The 27,346-nt window shown below is 41.7% G+C and overlaps 3 protein-coding genes across 5 annotated transcripts in view; 2 read left to right on the forward strand and 1 right to left on the reverse strand.

The window, feature by feature from the left end:
- The window catches only part of LOC140676628 (ADP-ribosylation factor-like protein 16), a 39,526-nt gene extending 30,998 nt beyond the window's left edge, over positions 1-8,528 (reverse strand). Inside the window, exons 1-5 of one of the 2 annotated variants that reach the window (XM_072915831.1) lie at positions 8,383-8,528; positions 8,131-8,185; positions 5,575-5,691; positions 5,382-5,497; positions 86-182 (exon numbers count right to left, since the gene is read on the reverse strand). In XM_072915831.1, the coding sequence (XP_072771932.1) occupies positions 86-182; positions 5,382-5,497; positions 5,575-5,691; positions 8,131-8,185; positions 8,383-8,459 (462 nt within the window). In that variant the 5' untranslated portion in view covers positions 8,460-8,528. Of the gene's footprint in view, positions 1-3; positions 183-5,381; positions 5,498-5,574; positions 5,692-8,130; positions 8,186-8,382 lie in introns of those variants that run through there. The other variant, XM_072915830.1, reaches the window with a different exon arrangement.
- Positions 8,529-12,201: 3,673 nt separating this feature from the next.
- LOC133615656 (ketosamine-3-kinase-like) lies at positions 12,202-19,114 on the forward strand. Of its 2 annotated transcripts, none has more exons than XM_061974408.2 (6): positions 12,202-12,487; positions 14,966-15,117; positions 15,214-15,305; positions 18,014-18,090; positions 18,171-18,293; positions 18,383-19,114. In XM_061974408.2, exons 1-6 carry the CDS (start codon positions 12,347-12,349, stop codon positions 18,623-18,625), a joined length of 828 nt encoding a protein of 275 aa, XP_061830392.1. In that variant the 5' UTR covers positions 12,202-12,346; the 3' UTR covers positions 18,626-19,114. The 2 variants fall into 2 exon arrangements, with proteins under 2 accessions (XP_061830392.1, XP_061830391.1); XM_061974407.2 differs by having other exon boundaries at positions 18,358-19,098.
- A 6,568-nt stretch (positions 19,115-25,682) lies between these two features.
- The window catches only part of LOC133615650 (tubulin-specific chaperone D-like), an 88,223-nt gene continuing 86,559 nt past the window's right edge, over positions 25,683-27,346 (forward strand). The window contains exons 1-2 of the mRNA XM_061974398.2: positions 25,683-26,158; positions 26,245-26,295. Coding sequence (XP_061830382.1) covers positions 25,912-26,158; positions 26,245-26,295 — 298 coding nt within the window. The 5' untranslated portion in view covers positions 25,683-25,911. The remainder of the gene's footprint in view (positions 26,159-26,244; positions 26,296-27,346) is intronic.

Here is a 27,346-nt window from a genome sequence, read left to right on the forward strand (position 1 = left end):
CCTTTTTTTTTCCCCATCACTTGATGGTGACTGATTCCAGCCAGGCCAACACCTCCTGGAGTCCCATTCCAGAGCGAGCACTGACCTCCAGTGTTGTGACAGTCTGAGGAGCCGACGCAAGGATGTCATCCAACCGGAAAAGGGACTGGATCTCACCCAGACTCATAGTGCAAGGCATATCCCTGCAACGTGACGTAGAAAGAACACCAATGACATTATGTACAGCAGATCTGGGCAAATTAAGGCCTGGGGGCCACATGCGGCCCGTTAAGCTTTTCAATCTGGCCCGCCGGACATTCCCAAATAATTTATGTAGATCTTTAAGATGGAAAGTGTAGCTGCCATTATGATGTGCAGTGATGTTTTCTATGGACCGTTAGTCTTCAACTATACTAAGTCTTTCAATGGTTGGAATATGTGCTTTTGCATGATATACTACCGTATTTTTCGCAATATAAGTCGCTCGGGAGTATAAGTCGCACTGGCCGAAAATGCATAAGAAGGAAAAAAACATATAAGTCGCACTGGAGTATAAGTCGCATTTTTTGGGGAAATGTATTTGATAAAAGCCAACACCAAGAATAGACATTTGAAAGGCAATTTAAAATTAAAGCTGCAAGCAGCATTGGTCGGGCCCGCGTATTTGGCAGGTGCTAGTCCTAAGTGTCCCAATACTTTTGTCCAGTTTTCGTCCCAAGTGTCGCAATACTTTTGTCCAGTTTTAGTCCTAAGTGTCCCAGTACTTTTGTCCAGTGTAGGTGTCCCAATACTTTAGTCCAGTGGTAGTCATAAGTGTCCCAATACTTTTGTCCAGTTGTAGTCCTAAGTGTCCCAATAAATTTGTCTAGTAGTAGTCCTAAGTGTCCCAATACTTTTGTCCAGTGTAAGTGTCCCAATACTTGTGTCCAGTGGTATTCATAAGTGTCCCAATACTTTTGTCCAGTATGCGTCCTACGTGTCCCAATACTTTTGTCAAGTTGTAGTCCTAAGTGTCCCAATACTTTTGTCCATTGTAAGTGTCCCAATACTTTTGTCCAGTGGTAGTCATAAGTGTCCCAATACTTTTGTCAAGTTGTAGTCACAAGTGTCCCAAAACTTTTGTACAGTTGTAGTTCTAAGTGTCCCGATACTTTTGTCCAGTTGTTATCCTAAGTGTCCCAATACTTTTGTCCAGTTTTAGTCTTAAGTATCCCAATACTTTTGTACAGTGTAAGTGTCCCAATACTTATGTTCAGTGGTAGCCATAAGTGTCCCAATACTTTTGTCAAGTTTTAGTCCCAAGTGTCCCAATACTTTGTCCAGTTGTAGTCCTAAGTGTCCCAATACTTGTGTCCAGTGGTATTCATAAGTGTCCCAATACTTTTGTCAAGTTGTAGTCCTAAGTCTCCCAGAACTTTTGTCCAGTGTAAGTGTCCCAATACTTTTGTCCAGTATGCGTCCTAAGTGTCCCAATACTTTTGTCAAGTTGTAGTCCTAAGTGTCCCAATACTTTTGTCCATTGTAAGTGTCCCAATACTTTTGTCCAGTGGTAGTCATAAGTGTCCCAATACTTTTGTCAAGTTGTAGTCACAAGTGTCCCAATACTTTTGTACAGTTGTAGTTCTAAGTGTCCCGATACTTTTGTCCAGTTGTTATCCTAAGTGTCCCAATACTTTTGTCCAGTTTTAGTCCTAAGTATCCCAATACTTTTGTACAGTGTAAGTGTCCCAATACTTATGTTCAGTGGTAGCCATAAGTGTCCCAATACTTTTGTCAAGTTTTAGTCCCAAGTGTCCCAATACTTTGTCCAGTTGTAGTCCTAAGTGTCCCAATACTTTTGTCCAGTGGTAGTCCTAAGTATCTAAATACTTTTGTCAAGTTTTAGTCCCAAGTGGCCCAATACTTTAGTCAAGTTTTAGTCGTAAGTGTCCCAATACTTTTGTCCAATTTTCGTCCTAAGTGTCCCAAGACTTTTGTCCAGTGGTAGTCATAAGTGTCCCAAAACTTTTGTCTACTTTTAGTCCGAATTGTCCCAATACTTTTGTCTAGTGTACCTACCCTGTCTGCATTGTGTGGGCATGCTGGTGCTTCCTGCTTTTAAGCAGCCATCTTAAAATAACAGCAGTGCAGCAGCATCAGCGCAGCGGTTCTTTGAAGGGTCATAAAATCAAAACCGGAGCAGTTATTAAAACTCTTTCGATAACTTTTAATCAGAAGGGTTCAATCTCTCTCCTGTGTTAGTTTGAAGCCGAAACGACAAACGCGCTCAGAGGAGATAGATTTTGAAGGAAGGTGACCGGTTTTTACAAAACATTTGTTTTGAAGGGGGAATAGCAAACTTCCTGTTGATTTTTGCTGGGGGTTGTCAATTTATGAAATGTAGGTCTAAGTAAGACCTACATAGAGGTTTTTGTTTCATGTCTCTCCGACCTTCCTAATGGGAGTTACAGGCAGCTTAGTTTTTTTGTCTTCCTAGGGGGCGCTAGAGCGCAATTTTGAGTTTTGGGGTTCGGTTTTTTTATTAAAAGGCAATTTTCGCAGGTCCTGATGTGTGGGTCAAATATGGTGAGTTTTGAAGCATGTTAAGTGGGTCAAATTACAGCTCAAAGAGGCGGCGGAAGAAAAAAGAAAGAATAATAATAAAACCTTACAAATTCAATAGGTCCTTATGTCCCATTGCATAAGGACTCCCTTTGGGAGTCCTTATGCAATGGGCCATGCGGGCCCTAATAAATAAAGAATAGTGAACAACAGGCTGAATAAGTGTACGTTATATGAGGCATAAATAACCAACTGGTATGTTAACGTAACATATTATGGTAAGAGTCATTCAAATAACTATAACATATAGAACATGCTATACGTTTACCAAACAATCTGTCACTCCTAATCGCTAAATCCGATTAAATCTTATACGTCTAGTCTCTTACGTGAATGAGATCAATAATATTAGTTGATATTTTACGCTAATGTGTTAATAATTTCACACATAAGTCGCTCCTGAGTATAAGTCGCACCCGGCCAAACTATAAAAAAAATTGCGACTTATAGTCCAAAAAATACGGTAGTTACTATGGTAATCTAATTATTTACTATGGTAATTCATTAGTAACTATGGTCATCTAATTAGTTACTATGGTAATGTAAGTCACAGCAGCTCAGAAGAGGCACCAAGCAGTGTGGGTGGGGAGTGTTTCCAGAGCCTGAAATGTGGGTGTCAGGGACAGACGTGGAAGGAGATTTTTACAACAAAGTCCTAAATCTTAGTGATGTATCAGATGTATCAAATTGTAGGTGGGTTTTTTTTTCTTCTACTCTTAGCGTTCATATTTCGCCGTGTTTGTTGCATTTTTGTTGTGTTTCGCTTGGTTGTAAAATATGTGGATGGAGAGGGTGTGTGACGTTCATATGTTGTCAATATTCAGTGTTTTATCCTTCTTAGTTAATATTGTAAATCCCACATTCTTTATTTTCATGTACATTCTGAGTGTCTCATTCAGTAAAAACATTTAAAATTCCATCCTGTTTAAGACGTTTTTAGCATTCAATCAGACAATATTGTGAAGTTTTGTATTAGTGTTCCTGAAAATCAGATGTACCAGCCCCCAGACACATTTTTTCCCCTAAATTTGGCCCCCCGAGTCAAAATAATTGCCCAGGCCTGATGTACAGTATACTATACAGGTAAAAGCCAGTAAATTAGAATATTTTGAAAAACTTGATTTATTTCAGTAATTGCATTCAAAAGGTGTAACTTGTACATTATATTTATTCATTGCACACAGACTGATGCATTCAAATGTTTATTTCATTTAATTTTGATGATTTGAAGTGGCAACAAATGAAAATCCAAAATTCCGTGTGTCACAAAATTAGAATATTACTTAAGGCTAATACAAAAAAGGGATTTTTAGAAATGTTGGCCAACTGAAAAGTATGAAAATGAAAAATATGAGCATGTACAATACTCAATACTTGGTTGGAGCTCCTTTTGCCTCAATTACTGCGTTAATGCGGCGTGGCATGGAGTCGATGAGTTTCTGGCACTGCTCAGGTGTTATGAGAGCCCAGGTTGCTCTGATAGTGGCCTTCAACTCTTCTGCGTTTTTGGGTCTGGCATTCTGCATCTTCCTTTTCACAATACCCCACAGATTTTCTATGGGGCTAAGGTCAGGGGAGTTGGCGGGCCAATTTAGAACAGAAATACCATGGTCCGTAAACCAGGCACGGGTAGATTTTGCGCTGTGTGCAGGCGCCAAGTCCTGTTGGAACTTGAAATCTCCATCTCCATAGAGCAGGTCAGCAGCAGGAAGCATGAAGTGCTCTAAAACTTGCTGGTAGACGGCTGCGTTGACCCTGGATCTCAGGAAACAGAGTGGACCGACACCAGCAGATGACATGGCACCCCAAACCATCACCCAACCATGCAAATTTTGCATTTCCTTTGGAAATCGAGGTCCCAGAGTCTGGCGGAAGACAGGAGAGGCACAGGATCCACGTTGCCTGAAGTCTAGTGTAAAGTTTCCACCATCAGTGATGGTTTGGGGTGCCATGTCATCTGCTGGTGTCGGTCCACTCCGTTTCCTGAGATCCAGGGTCAACGCAGCCGTCTACCAGCAAGTTTTAGAGCACTTCATGCTTCCTGCTGCTGACCTGCTCTATGGAGATGGAGATTTCAAGTTCCAACAGGACTTGGCGCCTGCACACAGCGCAAAATCTACCCGTGCCTGGTTTACGGACCATGGTATTTCTGTTCTAAATTGGCCCGCCAACTCCCCTGACCTTAGCCCCATAGAAAATCTGTGGGGTATTGTGAAAAGGAAGATGCAGAATGCCAGACCCAAAAACGCAGAAGAGTTGAAGGCCACTATCAGAGCAACCTGGGCTCTCATAACACCTGAGCAGTGCCAGAAACTCATCGACTCCATGCCACGCCGCATTAACGCAGTAATTGAGGCAAAAGGAGCTCCAACCAAGTATTGAGTATTGTACATGCTCATATTTTTCATTTTCATACTTTTCAGTTGGCCAACATTTCTAAAAATCCCTTTTTTGTATTAGCCTTAAGTAATATTCTAATTTTGTGACACACGGAATTTTGGATTTTCATTTGTTGCCACTTCAAATCATCAAAATTAAATGAAATAAACATTTGAATGCATCAGTCTGTGTGCAATGAATAAATATAATGTACAAGTTACACCTTTTGAATGCAATTACTGAAATAAATCAAGTTTTTCAAAATATTCTAATTTACTGGCTTTTACCTGTATATACACACTTGCCACAACATCAGGTCCAAATAAAAAAAGGCCGGTGAATATCTCGTGTCAACTCTCCTACCTAAAGAGGGATAATGGCTGTCACAGAGATATATCATGCTCTCTTATGGTTAAGGTCACCTCTTGTTGAAGAGGATCAGCACAGATGCATTGTGCAGAGGCTCGGCTGAAAGCACAGACAACAGCTGGATACATGAAGACGACGTCTGACAAATGTTGGCCGAGTCTACGACAAACTTGGGAGAAAAAACAACACTCAAATAACTAGTGTTTTGAGCTAAAAAACAAAAAAGCAAGAGTACACACTACATACTATTACAGAGCAGCAATCATTGTAGTAACTGTGCCATATTGGGCCCATGCAGCCTCCAAGCTCCCGCACTGTCAACTTCTTTCTCTTTAGGGTCAAGTCCGTCAGATTGGTTCCTACCTGTGGCCATGGAAACACAAATTAACTAAGTTCAAACAGATGACATTTTTAGAATGAACCAAAAATGCATGTTGGTCGTGTGATGGGTGGCGAGCCAAGAAGACGCCAACTAGGAATCGTCAAACAAAAAGCTTTATTTGTTTCAGCGAGCCTCAGACTGGAAATGCAGTTTCCGGGAGAAAGAGTATGGGCCGGATTACTCTTCTCCTGTCTTCTTGGACAACTGTCCTTAAATACCTTTTACATAAAGACAGTTACTCTTTGTTGTTCTAGCCTTGGGGCTGTTTGTACAAATTCGAACACCTAGGCGTTGTCACTTCGCTCAATGGAATCGGGTGACCTCCAACCCCTGATCTCTACTCCTACCAGTGGGGGCTCTTACCAGATGTAGTTATTGTGTTTACACTTCTATTTAACTTTAAAAATTGGCAGCTCAGTCACCAGAATGTTACAGTAAAAGTAGTGTGTTTTTTACAGCATATAAAAAATGGAATAAATGGAGAAACAATACCACTGTTTTTAGCCAATAAAATTCAAGCAACAGAGCTGACAGTTTTTTCCCCCCCCCAAAATCTGGTTGTTTTTTTTGGTTTGTTTTTTAATGTTTTAGTGTCTTACTGTATGTGGAAAAAAAACAGTACCAAAGTTCAATTCACGATAAAAAAAAAAACTTGGCGGAATTCAACCGTAAAATCTATTGTCAATTTTACAGCCTACAATTTGATTGATCATTTGTTTTGAAATCATAAGTCAAGCAGATATTTAAGTACAGTATTTATCTTTATATTAACAAAAAATATTTTTGGAATACATGATAATATAACATTTTGATTTTGAGAATATTGAATTTTTTGTTTGATTTTAATGTTTTAGTGTCTTACTGTATATGGAAAAAAACAGCACCAAAGTTCAATTCACGGTAAAAAAAAAAACCTCAGTCGGTGGAATTCAACCGTAAAATCTATTGTCAATTTTACAGTCTACAATTTGATTGATCATTTGTTTTGAAATCATAAGTCGAGCAGATAAGTACAGTATTTATCTTTATTTTAACAAAAAATATTTTTGCAATCCATCCATCCATCCATCCATCCATTTTCTACCGCTTATTCCCTTTGGGGTCGCGGGGGGCGCTGGAGCCTATCTCAGCTACAATCGGGCGGAAGCCGGGGTACACCCTGGACAAGTTGCCACCTCATCGCAAGGCCAACACAGATAGACAGACAACATTCACACTCACATTCACACACTAGGGACCATTTAGTGTTGCCAATCAACTTAAGAGTCCAGTCCAGAGGAAAGTGATAAGTTTATAATATTTAGCACTGATGGACCTAATAATACAAAAAGCTCCTTGATAAGTTTCCCAGGAAGTGGGTCAAGTAAACATGTTGTTTGTTTTATCCCACTTACACGCCGTAATAGTTCCTCTAATGTTATTTCATCAAAAAGAGAAAGACTATTTTGTATTGCAGTATCCGTCGTAGATACAGTTGTATCTGTGTTAATAGAACCCAGTTGTAGCTGGGATGCGTTGTCTTTAATCTCCTTTCTAATGAGTTCAATTTTCTTATTAAAGAAATTCATAAAGTCATCTGCCGAGTGGGTTGAGCTATTGGGAGGAGTCCCTTTTAACAGTTATAAAGTCATCTAAAATCATTGGTGTTAAAAAGGGGGCAGATAAATATAAGAATGGTATTCTTCCATCTGCTCCTTTCTGATCATGGAAATGTATAAGAAACAAAAAACAATGAAAGTGTCAACTGTACATGGCTTGTATATATGCATTTTCATGAAAGGAATAAAAAGAAATGATGATGATGATGATGATCCCCAGGTGCATGTCTTTGGAGGTGGGAGGAAGCCGGAGTACCCGGAGGGAACCCACGCAGTCACGGGGAGGACATGCAAACTCCACACAGAAAGATCCCGAGCCCGGGATCCATGATAATATAATATTTTGATACTATTGATTTTTAAAAGATGGTGCAATTGCTTGTAGTACATTATTTTTAATGTCAAAGTCGAAAGAACAAATATATTCAGTAAGAAAAGATTAAACATTTTATTAACGCATCTTATTTCCAGGCTTTCGCGGGCCACATAAAATAATGTGGCAGGCCAGATTTGGCCCCCGGGCCTTGAGTTTGACACTTTTGTAGTAAACCTAATTATAAAATGTTAACGTGCATTTTAGATTCATTTTTAATCCACCAAATGATGGACAACACATATTTTTGGTTAATAGTGCAGTATATATGTTTAACAATGGTCGTCCCCTTCGCACTGGCAACCACAAATCCCTGCTGGGTGTCAAGCAGTGCTAGCCAATGAGATGAAACTCTGTCGACCCATTGTCCAACACAGCTCTTAAGGCATTGAAGCAAGGTGCTATACAACACATCAGTGCTATTTCGAATCTTTTTAACCTTTATTTACCGTTGGCAGAGTATGTGGCAGGGCATCCGAGTCATAATCTCCATGCAAACTGAGCTGTGAAGAAAAGGTTAGGATAGACAACAACAAAACTTGGGTATTTTTTGGCCCTAAAACATGTTTTATATCGGAATGTTGACGCAATGTTGTCTGCTTTCCTTGTAGCTAAATTTAGCCTAGTCAGGGTTAGCACACACACAACTTTCAAACTACCTCCAAGTGTTCATTCTACGACTACAACCGAGCAAAAGGATATTTTGCAAACGTTTTAGCAGGAGGGTTTTCCCGACGCCTGTTGCTCCGAGGAGCAAACAGACGCCATTGCTGCTCATTGGCGCCTTTCGTCGTTAGCGTGATGCTAGTTAGCACTTAGCACAACCTGGCTTCACCGAGTAACCCTGGTGATGATCAGGTGATCAGATGGCGCCTCCTGATTGGACAAAGCGGGCACGAGTCAGTTTTTGATTGGTCGGTTGTAATGCAAATACTACGGAAAACGATTTAAGCCAAAACTCGTTAAACGTGAATACTGTTTGAACGTTAATACTGTACTCAAATTGTTGTTATGTTTCTGAAATATTGTTAAAACAATTAAAATAGTTAGAAAACATCAATATGTGTAGTTACATTGCCAATATTTATATATAGGAGCTAAAAAAAATATATATTTCAATTTGTAATTTTTATTTTTTTGAATTTGATAAACCTTTATTAATAAATTGCAACATTTACAAACAATTGAGAAATAATAATAATCAAAATAAGTACAAAAACAGTATCCATCCATCCATCCATCTTCTTCCGCTTATCCGAGGTCGGGTCGCGGGGGCAGCAGCCTAAGCAGGGAAGCCCAGACTTCCCTCTCCCCAGCCACTTCGTCCAGCTCCTCCCGGGGGATGCCGAGGCGTTCCCAGGCCAGCCGGGAGACATAGTCTTCCCAACGTGTCCTGGGTCTTCCTCGTGGCCTCCTACCGGTCGGACGTGCCCTAAACAACTCCCTAGGGAGGCGCTCGGGTGGCATCCTGACTAGATGCCCGAACCACCTCATCTGGCTCCTCTCCATGTGGAGGAGCAGCGGCTTTACTTTGAGCTCCCCCGGATGACAGAGCTTCTCACCCTATCTCTAAGGGAGAGCCCCGCCACCCGGCAGAGGAAACTCATTTCGGCCGCTTGTACCCGTGATCTTGTCCTTTCGGTCATAACCCAAAGCTCATGACCATAGGTGAGGATGGGAACGTAGATCGACCGGTAAATTGAGAGCTTTGCCTTCCGGCTCAGCTCTTTCTTCACCACAACGGATCGATACAGCGTCCGCATTACTGAAGACGCCGCACCGATCCGCCTGTCGATCTCACGATCCACTCTTCCCCCACTCGTGAACAAGACTCCGAGGTACTTGAACTCCTCCACTTGGGGCAAGATCTCCTCCCCAACCCGGAGATGGCACTCCACCCTTTTCCGGGCGAGAACCATGGACTCGGACTTGGAGGTGCTGATTCTCATCCCAGTCGCTTCACACTCAGCTGCGAACCGATCCAGTGAGAGCTGAAGATCCTGGCCAGATGAAGCCATCAGGACCACATCATCTGCAAAAAGCAGAGACCTAATCCTGCAGCCACCAAACCGAATCCCCTCAACGCCTTGACTGCGCCTAGAAATTCTGTCCATAAAAGTTATGAACAGAATGGGTGACAAAGGGCAGCCTTGGCGGAGTCCAACCCTCACCGGAAACGTGTCCGACTTACTGCCGGCAATGCGAACCAAGCTCTGACACTGATCATACAGGGAGCGGATCGCCACAATCAGACAGTCCGAAACCCCATATTCTCTGAGCACTCCCCACAGGACTTCCCGAGGGACACGGTCGAATGCCTTCTCCAAGTCCACAAAGCACATGTAGACTGGTTGGGCAAACTCCCATGCACCCTCAAGGACCCTGCCGAGAGTATAGAGCTGGTCCACAGTTCCACGACCAGGACGAAAACCACACTGTTCCTCCTGAATCCGAGGTTCGACTATCCGGCGTAGCCTCCTCTCCAGTACACCTGAATAGACCTTACCGGGAAGGCTGAGGAGTGTGATCCCACGATAGTTAGAACACACCCTCCGGTTCCCCTTTTTAAAGAGAGGAACCACCACCCCGGTCTGCCAATCCAAAGGTACCGCCCCCGATGTCCACGCGATGCTGCAGAGTCTTGTCAACCAAGACAGCCCCACAGCATCCAGAGCCTTAAGGAACTCCGGGCGGATCTCATCCACCCCCGGGGCCTTGCCACCGAGGAGCTTTTTAACTACCTCTGCAACCTCAGCCCCAGAAATAGAAGAGCCCACCACAGACTCCCCAGGCACTGCTTCCTCATAGGAAGAAGTATTCCCTCCACCGATCCACAACTTCCGCAGTCGAGGTCAGCAGAACACCATCCTCACCATACACGGTGTTGGTAGTGCACTGCTTCCCCTTCCTGAGGCGGCGGATGGTGGTCCAGAATCGCTTCGAAGCCGTCCGGAAGTCGTTTTCCATGGCTTCCCCGAACTCCTCCCATGTCCGAGTTTTTGCCTCTGCGACCGCTGAAGCCGCACACTGCTTGGCCTGTCGGTACCTGTCCGCTGCCTCAGGAGTCCTATGAGCCAAAAGAACCCGATAGGACTCCTTCTTCAGCTTGACGTCATCCCTATATAGGAGCTAAAAAAAATATATATATATAGGAGCTAAAAAAAAAAAGTGTTTTTGTTTTTATTTTTTGTATTTATTTATTTTTATATAGGAGCTAAATCATGATCACGGTGCGTAGAGCGTGACGTCACATGAGAAGGCTCGATGGAGGCTGATCGTCGCACATAAATAAGAGAAACATTTAACATAAACAAGCAAGAAACAGCCAACCGTCTGTCACCATGGTGATGATCACGTGATCAAGATGGAGCCTCCTGATTGGACAAAGTGGGGCACGACGTCAGTTTTTGATTGGTCGGTTGTAAATGCAAATACTACGGAAAACGATTTAAGCCAAAACTCGTTAAACGTGAATACTGTTTGAACGTTAATACTGTACTCAAATTGTTGTTATGTTTCTGAAATACTGTTAAAACAATTAAAATAGTTAGAAAACATTAATATTTGTAGTTACATTGCCAATATTTATACATAGGAGCTAAAAAATATATATTTTAATTTGTAATTTTTATTTTTTTGAATTTGATAAACCTTTATTAATAAATTGCAACATTTACAAACAATTGAGAAATAATAATAATCAAAATAAGTACAAAAACAGTATATAGGAGCTAAAAAAATGTGTTTTTGTTTTTATTTTTTGTATTTATTTTTATATAGGAGCTAAATCATGATCACGGTGCGTAGAGCGTGACGTCACATGAGAAGGCTCATAAATAAGAGAAACATTTAACATAAACAAGCAAGAAACATCCAACCGTCTGTCACCCTGGTGATGATCACGTGATCAAGATAGCGCCTCCTGATTGGACAAAGTGGGGCACGACGTCAGTTTTTGATTGGTCGGTTGTAAATGCAAATACTTACGGAAAACGATTTAAGCCAAAACTCGTTAAACGTGAATACTGTTTGAACGTTAATACTGTACTCGAATTTTTGTTATTGTAACCGAGGGATTATATAAAACTACAAAATAACAAACACGGGGGCTGCAGTTTTACACGAGGACCACTCTTTTAAAACAATCCGCTCCACTACAACGTGTCACCACTTCCGCTCTTAGCGCCTTCAAAATAAGAGCTCAAGGTATATACTGTATAACAGTTTATAACGGGAATTTATAACATCACAAAGAGGCAAGTCCATAAAAATAGGTTACATTATGTTTCCTAAATACTGCTAAAACAAATGAAATAGTTAGAAAACATCAATAGTTGTAGCTACATTGCCAATATTTACATATAGGAGCTAAAAAAAAAAATTAAAATTTTTATTTTATTTTATAAACCTTTATTTGTATATTGCAACATTTACAAACGATTGAGAAATAATAATAATAATAATAATAAACAGTATATAGGAGCTAAATCATGATCATGGCGCGTAGAGCGTGACGTCACGTGAGAAGGCTCGATGGAGGCTGATCGTCGTACATAAACAAGCAAGAAACATTCAACACAAACAAGCGAGAAACATCCAAGCGTCTGTCAGGTCGACGTCAGGTCGTCGGCCACTCCAGCGCGGTGTGTTGCAAGTGCTTTAGCGATGGAAGCTGCGTTGAAGAAGGAGTTGGGGACATCCATGTTGAAGTGTGCAGGACAGGCCGCCGGGGGCTGCATCAGCCAGGGTCAGAGTTATGACACCGACACCGGCAGAGTGTTTGTCAAGATGAACCACAAGAGCCAGGTGACTTGCAAACAGCTAAAATGATGCACGAAGCAAACTACTGTATAATCTGCTACCCAAGAATATACAACAATTCTTCTCAACTAAAGAGGAGACATATCATCTTAGAGAAAAATGTAATTTAAAACATTTGTACAACACTTAAGACCTTCAGTATATCAGTATGTGGAATTAAATGATGGAATGGATTAAGCAAAGCAATCAAACAATGTACTAATATGATCCACTTCAAGAAACTCTTCAAACTTAAAAGTGTTTACAAAATACAAAGAAGAAGAACCATGATAAACATTCTGAATTTATTTCATCCATCTCACCATATGAAATGTAACTTACTTCACCGAGTATTATTTATTTATTTTTATTGTGATTACTCATGGAGTATATTGTGAATACATTGAGAACAGGAAGTGAACAAAAGTGTTAGCAACTGTTATGTAAAAGAAAAGGGGTAGGATTAAATATCAATCAATCAATCAATGTTTATTTATATAGCCCTAAATCACAAGTGTCTCAAAGGGCTGCACAAGCCACAACGACATCCTCGGTACAAAGCCCACATAAGGGCAAGGAAAAACTCACCCCAGTGGGACGTCGATGTGAATGACTATGAGAAACCTTGGAGAGGACCGCATATGTGGGTAACCCCCCACCCCCTCTAGGGCAGACCGAAAGCAATGGATGTCGAGTGGGTCTAACATAATATTGTGAGAGTCCAGTCCATAGTGGATCCAACATAATAGTAAGAGTCCAGTCCATAGTGGGGCCAGCAGGACACCATCCCGAGCGGAGACGGGTCAGCAGCGCAGAGATGTTCCCAGCCGATGCACAGGCGAGCGGTCCACCCCGGGTCCCGACTCTGGACAGCCAGCACTTCATCCATGGCCACCGGACCTGTGCCCCCCCCCCCCCCCCCCCTCCACAAGGAATAGGGGAGCAGAGGAGAAAAGAAAAGAAACGGCAGATCAACTGGTCTAACAGGGGGTCTATTTAAAGGCTAGAGTATACAAATGAGTTTTAAGATGGGACTTAAATGCTTCTACTGAGGTAGCATCTCTAATTGTTACCGGGAGGGCATTCCATAGTACTGGAGCCCCAATAGAAAACGCTCTATAGCCCGCAGACTTTTTTGGGGCTCTGGGAATCACTAATAAGCCGGAGTTCTTTGAACGCAGATTTCTTGCCGGGACATATGGTACAATGCAATCGACAAGATAGGATGGAGCTAGACCGTGTAGTATTTTATACGTAAGTAGTAAAACCTTAAAGTCGCATCTTAAGTGCACAGGAAGCCAGTGCAGGTGAGCCAGTATAGGTATATATATATGTATATAAAGGTATATACAGTATAGGCGTAATATGATCAAACTTTCTTGTTCTTGTCAAAAGTCTAGCAGCCGCATTTTGTACCAATTGTAATTTTTTAATGCTAGACATAGGGAGACCCGAAAATAATACGTTACAGTAGTCGAGACGAGACGTAACGAACGCATGAATAATGATCTCAGCGTCGCTAGTGGATAAAATGGAACGAATTTTAGCGATATTACGGAGATGAAAGAAGGCCGTTTTAGTTACACTCTTAATGTGTGACTCAAAGGAGAGAGTTGGGTGGAAGATAATACCCAGATTCTTTACTGAGTCGCTTTGTGTAATTGTTTGGTTGTCAAATGTTAAGGTGATATTTTTAAATAAATGTCGGTGTTTAGCAGGACCGATAATCAGCATTTCCGTTTTCTTGGCGTTGAGTTGCAAGAAGTTAGCGGACATCCATTGTTTAATTTCATTAAGACACGCCTCCAGCTGACTACAATCCGGCGTGTTGGTCAGCTTTAGGGGCATGTAGAGTTGGCTGTCATCAGCATAACAATGAAAGCTAACACCGTATTTGCGTATGATGTCGCCTAGCGGCAGCATGTAAATACTAAAGAGTGCAGGGCCAAGAACCGAACCCTGAGGAACTCCGCACGTTACCTTAACATAGTCCGAGGTCACATTATTATGGGAGACGCATTGCATCCTGTCAGTAAGATAAGAGTTAAACCACGACAAAGCTAAGTCTGACATACCAATACGTGTTTTGATACGCTCTAATAAAATATTATGATCGACGGTATGGAAAGCAGCGCTAAGATCAAGAAGCAGCAACATAGATGACGCATCAGAATCCATCGTTAGCAGTAGATCATTAGTCATTTTTGCGAGGGCTGTCTCCGTAGAGTGATTTGCCCTGAAACCGGTTAGTGTAGTGAAGTGTTAGCAACTGTTATGTAAAAGAAAAGGGGTAGGATTAAATAAGCTATGCTTCTTCATACTCCTTTTCCAACATGTTGAAAAGAGAAACTGGAAATTGTGATGCATCATGTTGTATGCATGCATGTGTGAGGTATCAAACTCAACTCAACAACTGTTACCTGTTTGCATCTTGTTAGAATCATGCCTGTGAGTGATGGCTTTGATCTATTCCCTCTTATCTAGGCCAAAGTAATGTTCGATGGGGAAATGGCCAGTTTGGAGGCCATATTAAAGACAGAAAGTGTCAAAGTCCCCAGACCCGTGAAGGTGTTTCAGTTGGAGACTGGAGGGTGTGCGTTTGTTATGGAACACTTGGACATGCATGGTCTGAACAAGTAGGACACTCCCTTTGATTGTATGGCCAGTTAGTAGCAGTATTTATTTATTTATTATTATTCATTGATTTTTTTTTTTTTTTTTGCAATGTGCAGATATTCAAAGCAACTTGGCGATCAGCTGGCTGAACTTCATCTCCACAACAAGAGACAGCTGGAGAAAGTCAGCAAAGAGCAGCAGACAGTTGGTAATGCAGCCTAAGTGCCTTTCTTTAGACCAGGGGTGTCAAAGTCAAGGCCAGCGGGCCCATGAATGAATGATCTATGGTCCCCGGGATGATATTTGATTAGTATTAGAACACGGCCGCCTGCTGCTGTTCTGTAACATGACTCTGGCCAGATCCTTGTAGTTGGCTGAGCTCCACACAAGGATCTGGGACTTCTCAATAGGAGATGTATTTCAGAAGGCAAGCCTTGCAAAAAAAAAAAAAAATTGTATGTGATTGGATAAAGCACTTGTCCATTATAATAATAATAATAATAATAGATTTTATTTGTAAAAAGCACTTTACATTGAGTAGGTAGCGACTTGTCCAGGGTGTACACCGCCTTCCGCCCGAATGCAGCTGAGATAGGCTCCAGCGCCCCCCATAACCCCAAAAGGGACAAGCGGTTGAAAATGGATGGATGGATTGGATTGAAGGATCTGGCCAGATTCAGGTTAGCTGTTTTGCAGGCACCAATACTCCATCCGGTGGGAGGCCACGGGGAAGACCCAGGACACGTTGGGAAGACTATGTCTCCCGGCTGGCCTGTGAACGCCTCCGGATCCCCCGGTGAGGAGCTGGACGAAGTGGCTGGGGAGAGCAAAGTCTGGGCTTCCCTGCGACCCGACCTCGGATAAGCGGAAGAAGATGGATGGGCAATACTCCATCAGTGTTGGCGCTAGGGATTTTCAAAATGGGGTCCCAGGGACCCCATCAGGTCATAAAAATGGGGTCCCACAGTACATTTTTGGGGTCCCACTTTTTTGTAAGCGTTTTGAAAACCAATGATAATTTAAGTTAAAGTTAAAGTACCAATGATTGTCACACACACACACACTAGGTGTGGTGAAATTTGTCCTCTGCATTTGACCCATCCCCTTGTTCACCCCCTGGGAGGTGAGGGGAGTCTTGTCTTTTTAATTTGATGACATGAAGCGTTGTGTGCTACGGACTGGAAACAAAAAAACAACTTTTGAACAATACTGCGGTCTACGATTTGTTTTTGAGGAATATGTACTGTAGCGGCAGGCCCGGCCCTAACCAATCTGGCGCCCTAGGCAAGATTTTAGGTGGCGCCCCCCCACATCCGCAGTGAAGTGTATATACTCACAAGAACCCGAATAGCTTTGTCTTTGACCTTTTTTTTTTACTTACAACTATACCTAATATATAAAGGGGTGGAAAAGTGACTATTACCTGCAGGGCAAACATTAGCTAACCAGAAGGCAATAACAATGTAAACAAAAAACACCTGCTTAAAAGATCTAATACAAACATTTATATGCACGTACAACACTTAGAACTTTTAGCATATCAGTATGTGGAATTAAATTATAGAATGGATTAAGTAAAGAAGTTAAAAATTGTACTGATATGATCCAGTTTAAGAGGTTGTTCAAAATAATAGTGCTTACAGAGTACAAAGAAGAAGAATTACTTTCAACCTTATTGAAAATAAGATATTCTTCTTCTCAGTATGTTAATAATGACTGAATTAATTAATTAATTACATATTACAAAACTGTTGTATACTAATTCATAGATGTTATTTTATTATATAAAAAGGTCAGTAAATGATTCTATATATTTGTAAACGCTTTGAAGTGGGAAAGGGGTAGGATTAAATAAGCTTTGCTTCTTCCTACTCCTTTTCAGGCATGATGTATGGCGTGGCGCAGTGGAAGAGTGGCCGTGCGCGACCCGAGGGTCCCTGGTTCAATCCCCACCTAGTACCAACCTCGTCATGTCCGTTGTGTCCTGAGCAAGACACTTCACCCTTGCTCCTGATGGGTGCTGGTTAGCGCCTTGCATGGCAGCTCCCTCCATCAGTGTGTGAATGGGTAAATGTGGAAGTAGTGTCAAAGCGCTTTGAGTACCTTGAAGGTAGAAAAGCGCTATACAAGTACAACCCATTTATTTATCATTTATTTATCATTTAAATGATATGAAATTGTGTGATGTATTATGATGTAAGTGTGTTCATGTTCCAAATAAACTAAAGAAAGAAAGAAATGTCCCTGAGGAATGTAAGGTGGGAGTACTGTAATTACCTAACGTTACATTATTATTTTCCATAACAATTTAGCCCCCTCCACAATATTAACCCGACGTTAAAACAGAACTAGCTATTTATTGATTAGCAATTGCCGAATCATGTAACATTAGCTTAATGCTAAAAAGCCAGGTTACTATCACATTCTGTAACAGACAAATAATTTCATGTAGGCTAACGTTACCTACCTGCTACCTCTGTCTTTTCTCGTTTCTCCTCCTCTTCTTTTCTCTTTTTTCTTCCCTGGGCACCTGACAGTTTTGGCATCTTGTGTTGATTTTTTTGATGTGGTGACGTCCAAAAAGAGTCATGACACGGGAAGGGAGGGGGCGCACCGTGCGGGGGAGGAGGGGGGGGGCGTAATGTTGTAACAAATAATATTTGTATTAAATAGGCTTTACTTTGCATTTTAATTAACGTGGGATTATTTTTTGTATTTAGAAATAATAGTACCAACTTTTTTTCTTTTTTTTTTCTCCCACATTTGTGGCACTGGCGTGGCGCCCCCTGATGGACGGCGCCCTTAGCATTTGCCTATACGGCCTATGCCACGGGCCGGCCCTGTGTAGTGGAGTCTACTATTTGGGGATGAAGTGAAGGTGAATTGTTCATTTATTAATGTTGTCTCTGTTAACAGGGAAAGGAGCTGGTCAGTCAGAGTATGTGGACAAATTTGGGTTCTCTACCACCACGTGCTGTGGATACATCGCACAGGTAAGATACATTTGCATCCTTACAGGATGTAACGCGTATGAGGATTCAATTGTGGCTTTTTTTCTTTCTTTCCCTAACAGGAAAATGACTGGCAGGATGACTGGGTGACATTTTTTACACGCCACAGGCTTCAGTTTCAGTTCAACCTTCTGGAGGAATCTAAGGGTGATAGAGAAGCCAGAGAGCTTTGGGCAGAGCTTCAGGTACACCATCCCTGACACCATTCATGTCTGCAACAGTAACCCACAGTGACACCCGATTGTACAGCTGAAGATGCCACCGTTTTTCAAAGAGATGGAGATTGTCCCCGCTCTCCTCCACGGAGACCTGTGGGGAGGCAACGTGGCAGAATCGGGCGACGGGCCGGTCATCTTCGACCCCGCTTCCTTCTACGGCCATTCAGAGTATGAGTTGGGAATCTCTCGTATGTTCGGAGGGTTTAACGACTCCTTTTACTCCGCTTACCACCATAAATTACCCAAGACGCCTGGCTTTGCAAAGAGGAACCAGCTTTATCAACTTTATCACTACCTGAACCACTGGAACCACTTTGGCGGCGGCTACAGAGGCTCATCAATCGGTGTGATGAAGGACTTGCTCAAATAACTGCACTCAGGCTCTTTTCGGTTCATGTGGAACATGCGTACCATACAATGTGACGCATCACACACTTCCACTCCTTTCATTACAGCACGCCCGAAAAGGAGTAGGAAGAAGCAGAGCTTATGTAATCCTACACTCTTAGAAATAGAAGTGCTAAGTAGAACCATATATGGTTCTTCGGCTCGTCCTCATAGGAGAACCCTTTTTGGCTCCAGGTAGAACCTTTTTTTATAAAGGTTCCACCTGGAACCCTTTTGGAGGGTTCTACCTAGAACTGTGTGTGTAAGGTTCCACCCAGAACCCCCCATGAGAGGTTCTACAAAGAACCCACGCAGGGAGTTCCACTAATAACCCTTTCGTATTTCAAGGGTTTCATCTAGAACCCACACAGGGAGTTCCACTAAGAACCCTTTTGTATTTCAAGGGTTTCATCTAGAACCCACGCAGGGAGTTCCACTAAGAACCCTTTCGTATTTCAAGGGTTTCATCTAGAACCCACACAGGGAGTTCCACTAAGAACCCTTTCGTTTGTCAAGGGTTTCATCTAGAACCTATGCAGGGAGTTCCACTAAGAACCCTTTCATGTTTCAAGGGTTTCATCTAGAACTCACACAGGGAGTTCCACAAAGAACTCTTTCATGTTTCAAGGGTTTCATCTAGATCTGACACAGGGAGTTCCACTAAGAACCCTTTCGTATTTCAAGGGTTTCATCTAGAACCCACACAGGGAGTTCCACTAAGAACCCTTTCGTTTGTCAAGGGTTTCATCTAGAACCTATGCAGGGAGTTCCACTAAGAACCCTTTCATGTTTCAAGGGTTTCATCTAGAACTCACACAGGGAGTTCCACAAAGAACTCTTTCATGTTTCAAGGGTTTCATCTAGATCTGACACAGGGGGTTCTAAAAACATCCCTTTTCAAAGGTTTTCACCGATAACCGTCTTGTCTTCTGAGGGTTCTATAAAGAACCATATTGTATTCTACAGATCAGTTTTTGTGGTCATTTATCATGTTGACATTGAACAAACATTCAAAACATTTGAATGAGAAAAACATTTATTTAAAGATAGGCACCATTATTGGCAAATGTTATCAGGAAGTATGTCCCTGGTGACACAGGATCTTACCCATGCTTTCAACAATCCCTGAAGAACTCTTTCTTCCAAAAACGGTTCTCTGGATCAAAATAGTTCTTACTGGAACCCTTAGTGTTAGTGAGAACCCTTTTAAAACCAATTATTCAGAAAATGGGTACCCCTTTTCATACCATAGCAATTTTATCCCATTTTCCGTGTTCTCTGTAACAGAACAGAGAACAAATAAATAATATACCACAGTAAAAATACAAATATTAAATACATAAATAATCTTTGTCTCAATAAAAAAAGGGTTGAAGATGTTCATCATAATTCTTGTTGTGTGTACTTAGTGAACACTTGTAGTTTTATTAGTCTCTTAAACTGAATCAAATTGCTGCTTTGTTGGATTTATTTGCTTAATCCGTTCCATCATTTAATTCCACATACTGATATGCTAAAGGTTTTAATTGTTGTACGCACATTGGTGGTCACATGACCTGACTTAAACAAGTTGAAAAACTTATTGGGGTGTTACCATTTAGTGGTCAATTGTAAGGAATATGTACTGTACTGTGCAATCTACTAATAAAAGTTCCAATCAATCAATCAAAAGTGTGAAGGAAAAAATACCCTTTTTTATTTCAACCGTACATCCCGTCAAAAGCCTAAAGACTGACCGCACATGAGGACGTTCCTGTCTTCACAATAAAAGTGCCGCTCCATCGCGCCTGCGCTTTCAAAACAAGAGTCTCCGAAAGCCAGCGCAAACAAGCTAGCAAGCTACGGAGTTTGACGCCAATATATTTCTTGTAAAGTGTATAAAAACGAGTTTGGAAGCTGGACAAATAAGATGCCAAAAACCCACCACTTTCATGTGGTATTAGACAGAAAGGAGGAACTTTTCTTCTCCTCCATTTGAAAACGTGGACGTTATCATCACTACTGTCTGATTACAATCAACGCAAGTCATCAGAATCAGGTAATACACCAACTTATATTCTTGTCTTCATGAAAGAAAGAAATCTATATGTGTTAAACATGCATGTATATTCATTAAAATACCTTTAACATGTAAACAAAAACAGCAAAATAAATACATATAAATTACATACTGTATATATCAATGTATATGTATGTATGTATGTATATATATATATATATATATATATATATATATGATATGAGTGTGTATGATACTCATCAGTTACTCAGTACTTGAGTAGTTTTTTCACAACATACTTTTTACTTTTACTCAAGTAAATATTTGGGTGACTACTCCTTACTTTTACTTGAGTAATAAATCTCTAAAGTAACAGTACTCTTACTTGAGTACAATTTCTGGCTACTCTACCCACCTCTGGTTGTGACTTTGATTGATTGATTGAGACTTTTATTAGTAGATTGCACAGTACAGTACATATTCCGTACAATTGACCACTAAATGGTAACACCCCTATAAGTTTTTCAACTAGTTTAAGTCGGAGTCCACGTTAATCAATTCATGGTCGTGACTACATGTCTATTACAACAAATTAAGAGTCATCGCAATATTTATTATGATAAAAAAAAAGACATAATAGTTTTGGGGAACAAAAAGACATGAAATATGTAGCAGTACATGGGAATTGACGGTCGTACTAAACGTAAAGCAAAAAGACGTGTAGGATCACAGACATGAAAGACATCCACTTATGGCTCCAAATACAACGATAGGAAACAACATACGTGTGTCGCTATGAAAAGTGGGGAAGCAGCCAAAAGGTGAGCACACGAAATAGTGCAACAAAAATGTCACAATATTTATTTTATTACTCACATAGTCAATTGTCTTGTTTTGCTTCCGGGTACTAAGTTAAAGTTTAACTTTAACTTTAGTACTGTGTTGACGCATGCGCTCTAAAGTCCCGTGTTGAAGCATTCCGCATGAACGTGCTAGGCAGGGCGGAAGTACGGTGACAGTCCGCTGACGTGAAGATGAATAGCGTCATTTAACTTAACATGCTACATTGTTAATTGTTAATTGTTGATAAAAGAAAATGTCCCAACCTATCGTACTACTCATCATAGACATCTTATAAGTAGACGCAGAATTGACTGCTGTCACGCGAGAAATTCGGCCGCCATCTTGAAGTGGTGATGAGGAGCCGGCGAGCAGCCTAAACCGGTGTTTTTCAACCTTTTTTGAGCCAAGGCACATTTTTTGTGTTGAAAAAATCCGTAGGCACACCACCAGCAGAAATTATAAAAAAACGAAACTCAGTTGACAGTAAAAAGTCGTTGTCGCAATTGTTGGATATGACTTTAAACCATACTTGTCAACCCTCCCGAATTTTCCGTGAGACTCCCGAAATTCAGCGCCTCTCCCGAAAACCTCCTGGGACAAATTTTCTCCCGAAAATCTCCCGATTTTCAGCCGGAGCTGGAAGCCACGCCCCCTCCAGCTCCATGCGGACCTGAGTGAGGACAGCCTTTTTTCATGACGGGAGGACAACAGGGTGACAAGAACTAAATCATCCAGACTAGAGATACATTGTATTATTATGTTTATCCTACCTAAAAATAAATATATTTATTAATTAAAAAAAACAAAAACTAAATACATTTTTACTATATTTTGCTAAAAACATCAAAATTAATTGTATTTTTATTTGTATTTTTTCGTGACTCCTTATTACATCCAGCTATAGAATTATACATTAAAATAAACATATTTGAAATAATTGATTTTAAATTATCATAATAATTCATTTAAAATGACCATATTTAATTATTAAAATAATTGCTTGTTTATCAACAACTTTAGCATTTTATTCATTACATTTTGAAACTCTCAGAAGCCAAGTTATGTTATATTCCTTAATATTTATTTATGCAAGTTTGAAGTATCAATGATCTAAACACAGTTTGTTTGCATTTTTCAGGATGTATATATATATATATATATATATATATATATATATATATATATATATATATATATATATATATATATATATATATATATATATATATATATATATATATATATATATATATATATATATATATATTTACATATATATATATATATATATATATATATATATATATATATATATATATATATGAAATACTTGACTTGGTGAATTCTGGCTGTCAATATACTCCTCCCCTCTTAACCACGCCCCCAACCACGCCCCGCCCCACCCCCGACCACGCCCCCACCCCCCACTTCCCGAAATCGGAGGTCTCAAGGTTGGCAAGTATGCTTTAAAGCATAACCAAGCATGCATCAATATAGCTCTTGTCTCAAAGTAGGTGTACTGTCACCACCTGTCACATCACGCCGTGACTTATTTGGACTTTTTTGCTGTTTTCCTGTGTGTAGTGTTTTAGTTCTTGTCTTGCGCTCCTATTTTGGTGGCTTTTTCTCTTGTTTTGGTATTTTCCTGCAGCAGTTTCATGTCTTCCTTTGAGCGATATTTCCCGCATCTGCTTTGTTGTAGCAATCAAGACTATTTCAGTTGTTGTTATTCTTCTCTGTGGGGACATTGTTGATTGTCATGTCATGTTCGGATGTACATTGTCTTTGCTCCACAGTAAGTCTTTGCTGTCGTTTGATCATATTACGCCTATACTGGCTCACCTGCACTGGCTTCCTGTGCACTTAAGATGTGACTTTAAGGTTTTACTACTTACGTATAAAATACTACACGGTCTAGCTCCGTCCTATCTTGCTGATTGTATTGTACCATATGTCCCGGCAAGAAATTTGCGTTCAAAGAACTCCGGCTTATTAGTGATTCCCAGAGCCCCAAAAAAGTCTGCGGGCTATAGAGCGTTTTCTATTGGGGCTCCAGTACTATGGAATGCCCTCCCGGTAACAATTAGAGATGCTACCTCAGTAGAAGCATTTAAGTCCCATCTTAAAACTCATTTGTATACTCTAGCCTTTAAATAGCCCCCCTGTTAGACCAGTTGATCTGCCGTTTCTTTTTTTTTCTCCTCTGCTCCCCTATTCCTTGTGGAGGGGAGGGGGGGGGGGGGGGGGGGGCACAGGTCCGGTGGCCATGGATGAAGTGGGCATCTGCGCATCTCTAACGCTGACAGACACACACGTACACAATGAAAGATACGGAGCGCTCCTGAATAACTTTTTAATCTTTGGGTTTTGGGGAAAGTAGCAAGTCTTGTCAAGTCAAAAGGCTCAAGTCCAAGTGAAGTCACAGGTCATTGATGTTAAAGTCCAAATCGGGGTTGCAAGTCTCTTTACATTTTGTCAAGTCGAGTCTAAAGTCATCAAATTCATGACTCGAGTCTGACTCGAGTCCAAGTCATGTGACTCGAGTCCACACCTCTGTATTTAATCTAATCATATTGTTTCTTGAACTTAAAAATAGCTGACCATTTTTCCCCCCTTCTCTGGGTTTATATTCACAGTTTTGATCTCGGACGTCTGGTCACTTATAGCATATAAGAATATTCTATCACTGTTAAGCTCTTTGTGGACTTGGAGAAGGCATTCGACCGTGTCCCTCGGGAAGTCCTGTGGGGAGTGCTCAGAGAGTATGGGGTAACGGACTGTCTTATTGTGGCAGTTCGCTCCCTGTATGATCAGTGTCAGAGCTTGGTCCGCATTGCCGGCAGTAAGTCGGACACGTTTCCAGTGAGGGTTGGACTCCGCCAAGGCTGCCCTTTGTCACCCATTCTGTTCATAACCTTTATGGACAGAATTTCTAGGCGCAGTCAGGGCGTTGAGGGGATCTGGTTTGGTGGCTGCAGGATTAGGTCTCTGCTATTTGCAGATGATGTGGTCCTGATGGCTTCCTCCGGCCAAGATCTTCAGCTCTCACTGGATCGGTTCGCAGCCGAGTGTGAAGCGACTGGGATGGGAATCAGCACCTCCAAGTCCGAATCCATGGTTCTCTCCCGGAAAAGGGTGGAGTGCCATCTCCGGGTTGGGGAGGAGATCTTGCCCCAAGTGGAGGAGTTCAAGTACCTCGGAGTCTTGTTCACGAGTGAGGGAAGAGTGGATGGTGAGATCGACAGGCGGATCGGTGCGGCGTCTTCAGTAATGCGGACGCTGTATCGATCCGTTGTGGTGAAGAAGGAGCTGAGCCGGAAGGCAAAGCTCTCGATTTACCGGCCGATCTACGTTCCCATCCTCACCTATGGTCATGAGCTTTGGGTTATGACCGAAAGGACAAGATCACGGGTACAAGCGGCCCAAATGAGTTTCCTCCGCCGAGTGGCGGGGCTCTCCCTTAGAGATAGGGTGAGAAGCTCTGTCATTCGGGGGGAGCTCAAAGTAAAGCCGCTGCTCCTCCACATCGAGAGGAGCCAGATGAGGTGGTTCGGGCATCTGGTCAGGATGCCACCCGAGCGCCTCCCTAGGAAGGTGTTTCGGGCACGTCCGACCGGTAGGAGGCCACGGGGAAGACCCAGGACACGCTGGGAAGACTATCTCGCCCGGCTGGCCTGGGAACGTCTCGGGATCCCCCGGGAGGAGCTGGACGAAGTGGCTGGGCAGAGGAAAGTCTGGGCTTCCCTGCTTAAGCTGCTACCCCCGCGACCTGACCTCGGATAAGCGGAAGAAGATGGATGGATGGATGGATGGATGTTAAGCTAACTATGAATAATAAAACACGCCTAAACATGTGTCTTACACGTATGACAAAAAAGCGCATGAAAATTAGTAGCATTCAGTGAGGTAAGATGAATTAAATGCGCTGACAGTTCATTGCTCCTGCCAAATGAATTGCACTGAGTGGAGCGGATCACCACTCCAAGATGGCGGCCCCGCGTCTCGTCAGCGCCAGTAGACAGTAGCGCTCCATGCTGCGCACCCTTATAAGGTCAAGTGTCTTGTTTTGCTTCCGGTTAGTTCTATGTTGACGCATGCGCTCTAAAGTCCCGGGTTGAAGTATTCCGCATGAACGTGCTAATATTGGGCAGGGCGGTAGTGACAGTCCGCTTACGTGAAGATGAGTAGCTTCATTTAACTTAACATGCTACATTGTTAAACATTTGTCTAAAACGTTGCTTGGTTCGTATATGTAATACGACATCACCCTCGCATGCTATGTTTGCTCGCCGCTAAAAGCTAACGTTAGCTGCTATCACAACAACACTCGGTCTGTCACAACAATACTTGGTCCGAATGGCGTTGTCCAAAAGTCAAAGTGCGGGTGATGAAGGTCATTTGGTTCCATCTGAAATGGAGATTGGCTACGGGGACGATGTGACGCAGGAGATTGGGGCCGCGGGGGATGCTGGAGATGTCTCCCTGAGAACATGTGTCCTGGAGGGCTTCAGTGAGAAGGACATGACCGCGGCTCTCATCGCCAGTCTGCCGGAGCTCCACGGGCAGCTGGCGAGCAGAGAGTCGGCCACGGAGAAGCTCCTGGGTGAGGCCCGCTGAATATTAGGGCCTTAAAAACCACGCACTGACGTCAGCTACGCCCCTGTCTTATAACTGCATTTCTACTTCCAGTGACACTCAACCACTACAGAGACCAGCCTCATCTTCTGGACCCACACTTGGGTATGTCCTCATATAAAGATCAACCTAATGTTTATGTCTTATTACCAGTGTTGGGTTAGTTACTTAAAACCAGTAACTAGTTACAGTTACTAGTTACTTTATTTCAAAAGTAACTCAGTTACTAATTCAGTTACTTAAACCAAAAAGTAATGCGTTACTGTGAAAAGTAACTATTTAGTTACTTACATATATTTTTTAATTTTTTTAAGCCCCCATTTAATGCCCTTTTAGCCTTCATTTTAGTACTGTTATTGCACTGGAGAATAATACAATGTGTTGATCAACTTGACATGCATTTGCATCACTGAACTCTGCTAAGCAATGTGCTCTACATACAACACACAAAGACAAAGATATGTTTTAAAGGGCCAATTTGTTTCAGACCAGAACAAATTGACAAAACTATTTTAAATAGCTGCAACTTAACATACATAAGTAACAAACAGCATAATAACAACATAGCTGTAAAACAAGAAAGGCACACACTACATACATAAAGCCTAACCAGGTGTTTTTTTATCTCAAGGAATTCTGAAATAAAATCATGTCTGAAGCCCAGAACACTCTACACATTTCCCCACTTAGTTTAGAGAAAAGGAAATATTAGCCTGGCCCACTAGTATCCCTCTTTAGGTTTGTGAACTTTATAGTCTAAACATTTAGAGTGATGTGATAATCAAACACTCTAAAAGTCTAAAATGAAAGAGTATATAAGAGAATTGACAGAGTGTGTGTACCTTCAGTGTGCAGTGCCTCATTAAAATCCAGCCGCTGTTGGAGGTGGAGGTGAAGTGTGTGTCTCTTTACTAGCTTCGTCGAAGCATGTTGTTTTTGTAGCTGTTTCAGCAGATTTGAAACTTACATTCAACTAAAATGTTCTTTTCTTTGTGGTCGATAAAAGAAACGTACTGAAAATATCTCCATTTTAAGAAACTCTGCTTCGGGGTTCGCCATGACGTCTTGATAGTAGACACAGACACGCCCCCTCCCCCACACACACACACACACACACACACACAACACACACACACACGTACACACAGACAGCGCG

The sequence above is a fragment of the Nerophis lumbriciformis genome, linkage group LG22 (genome assembly GCF_033978685.3).
Source record: "Nerophis lumbriciformis linkage group LG22, RoL_Nlum_v2.1, whole genome shotgun sequence".
Lineage (NCBI taxonomy): Eukaryota > Metazoa > Chordata > Actinopteri > Syngnathiformes > Syngnathidae > Nerophis > Nerophis lumbriciformis.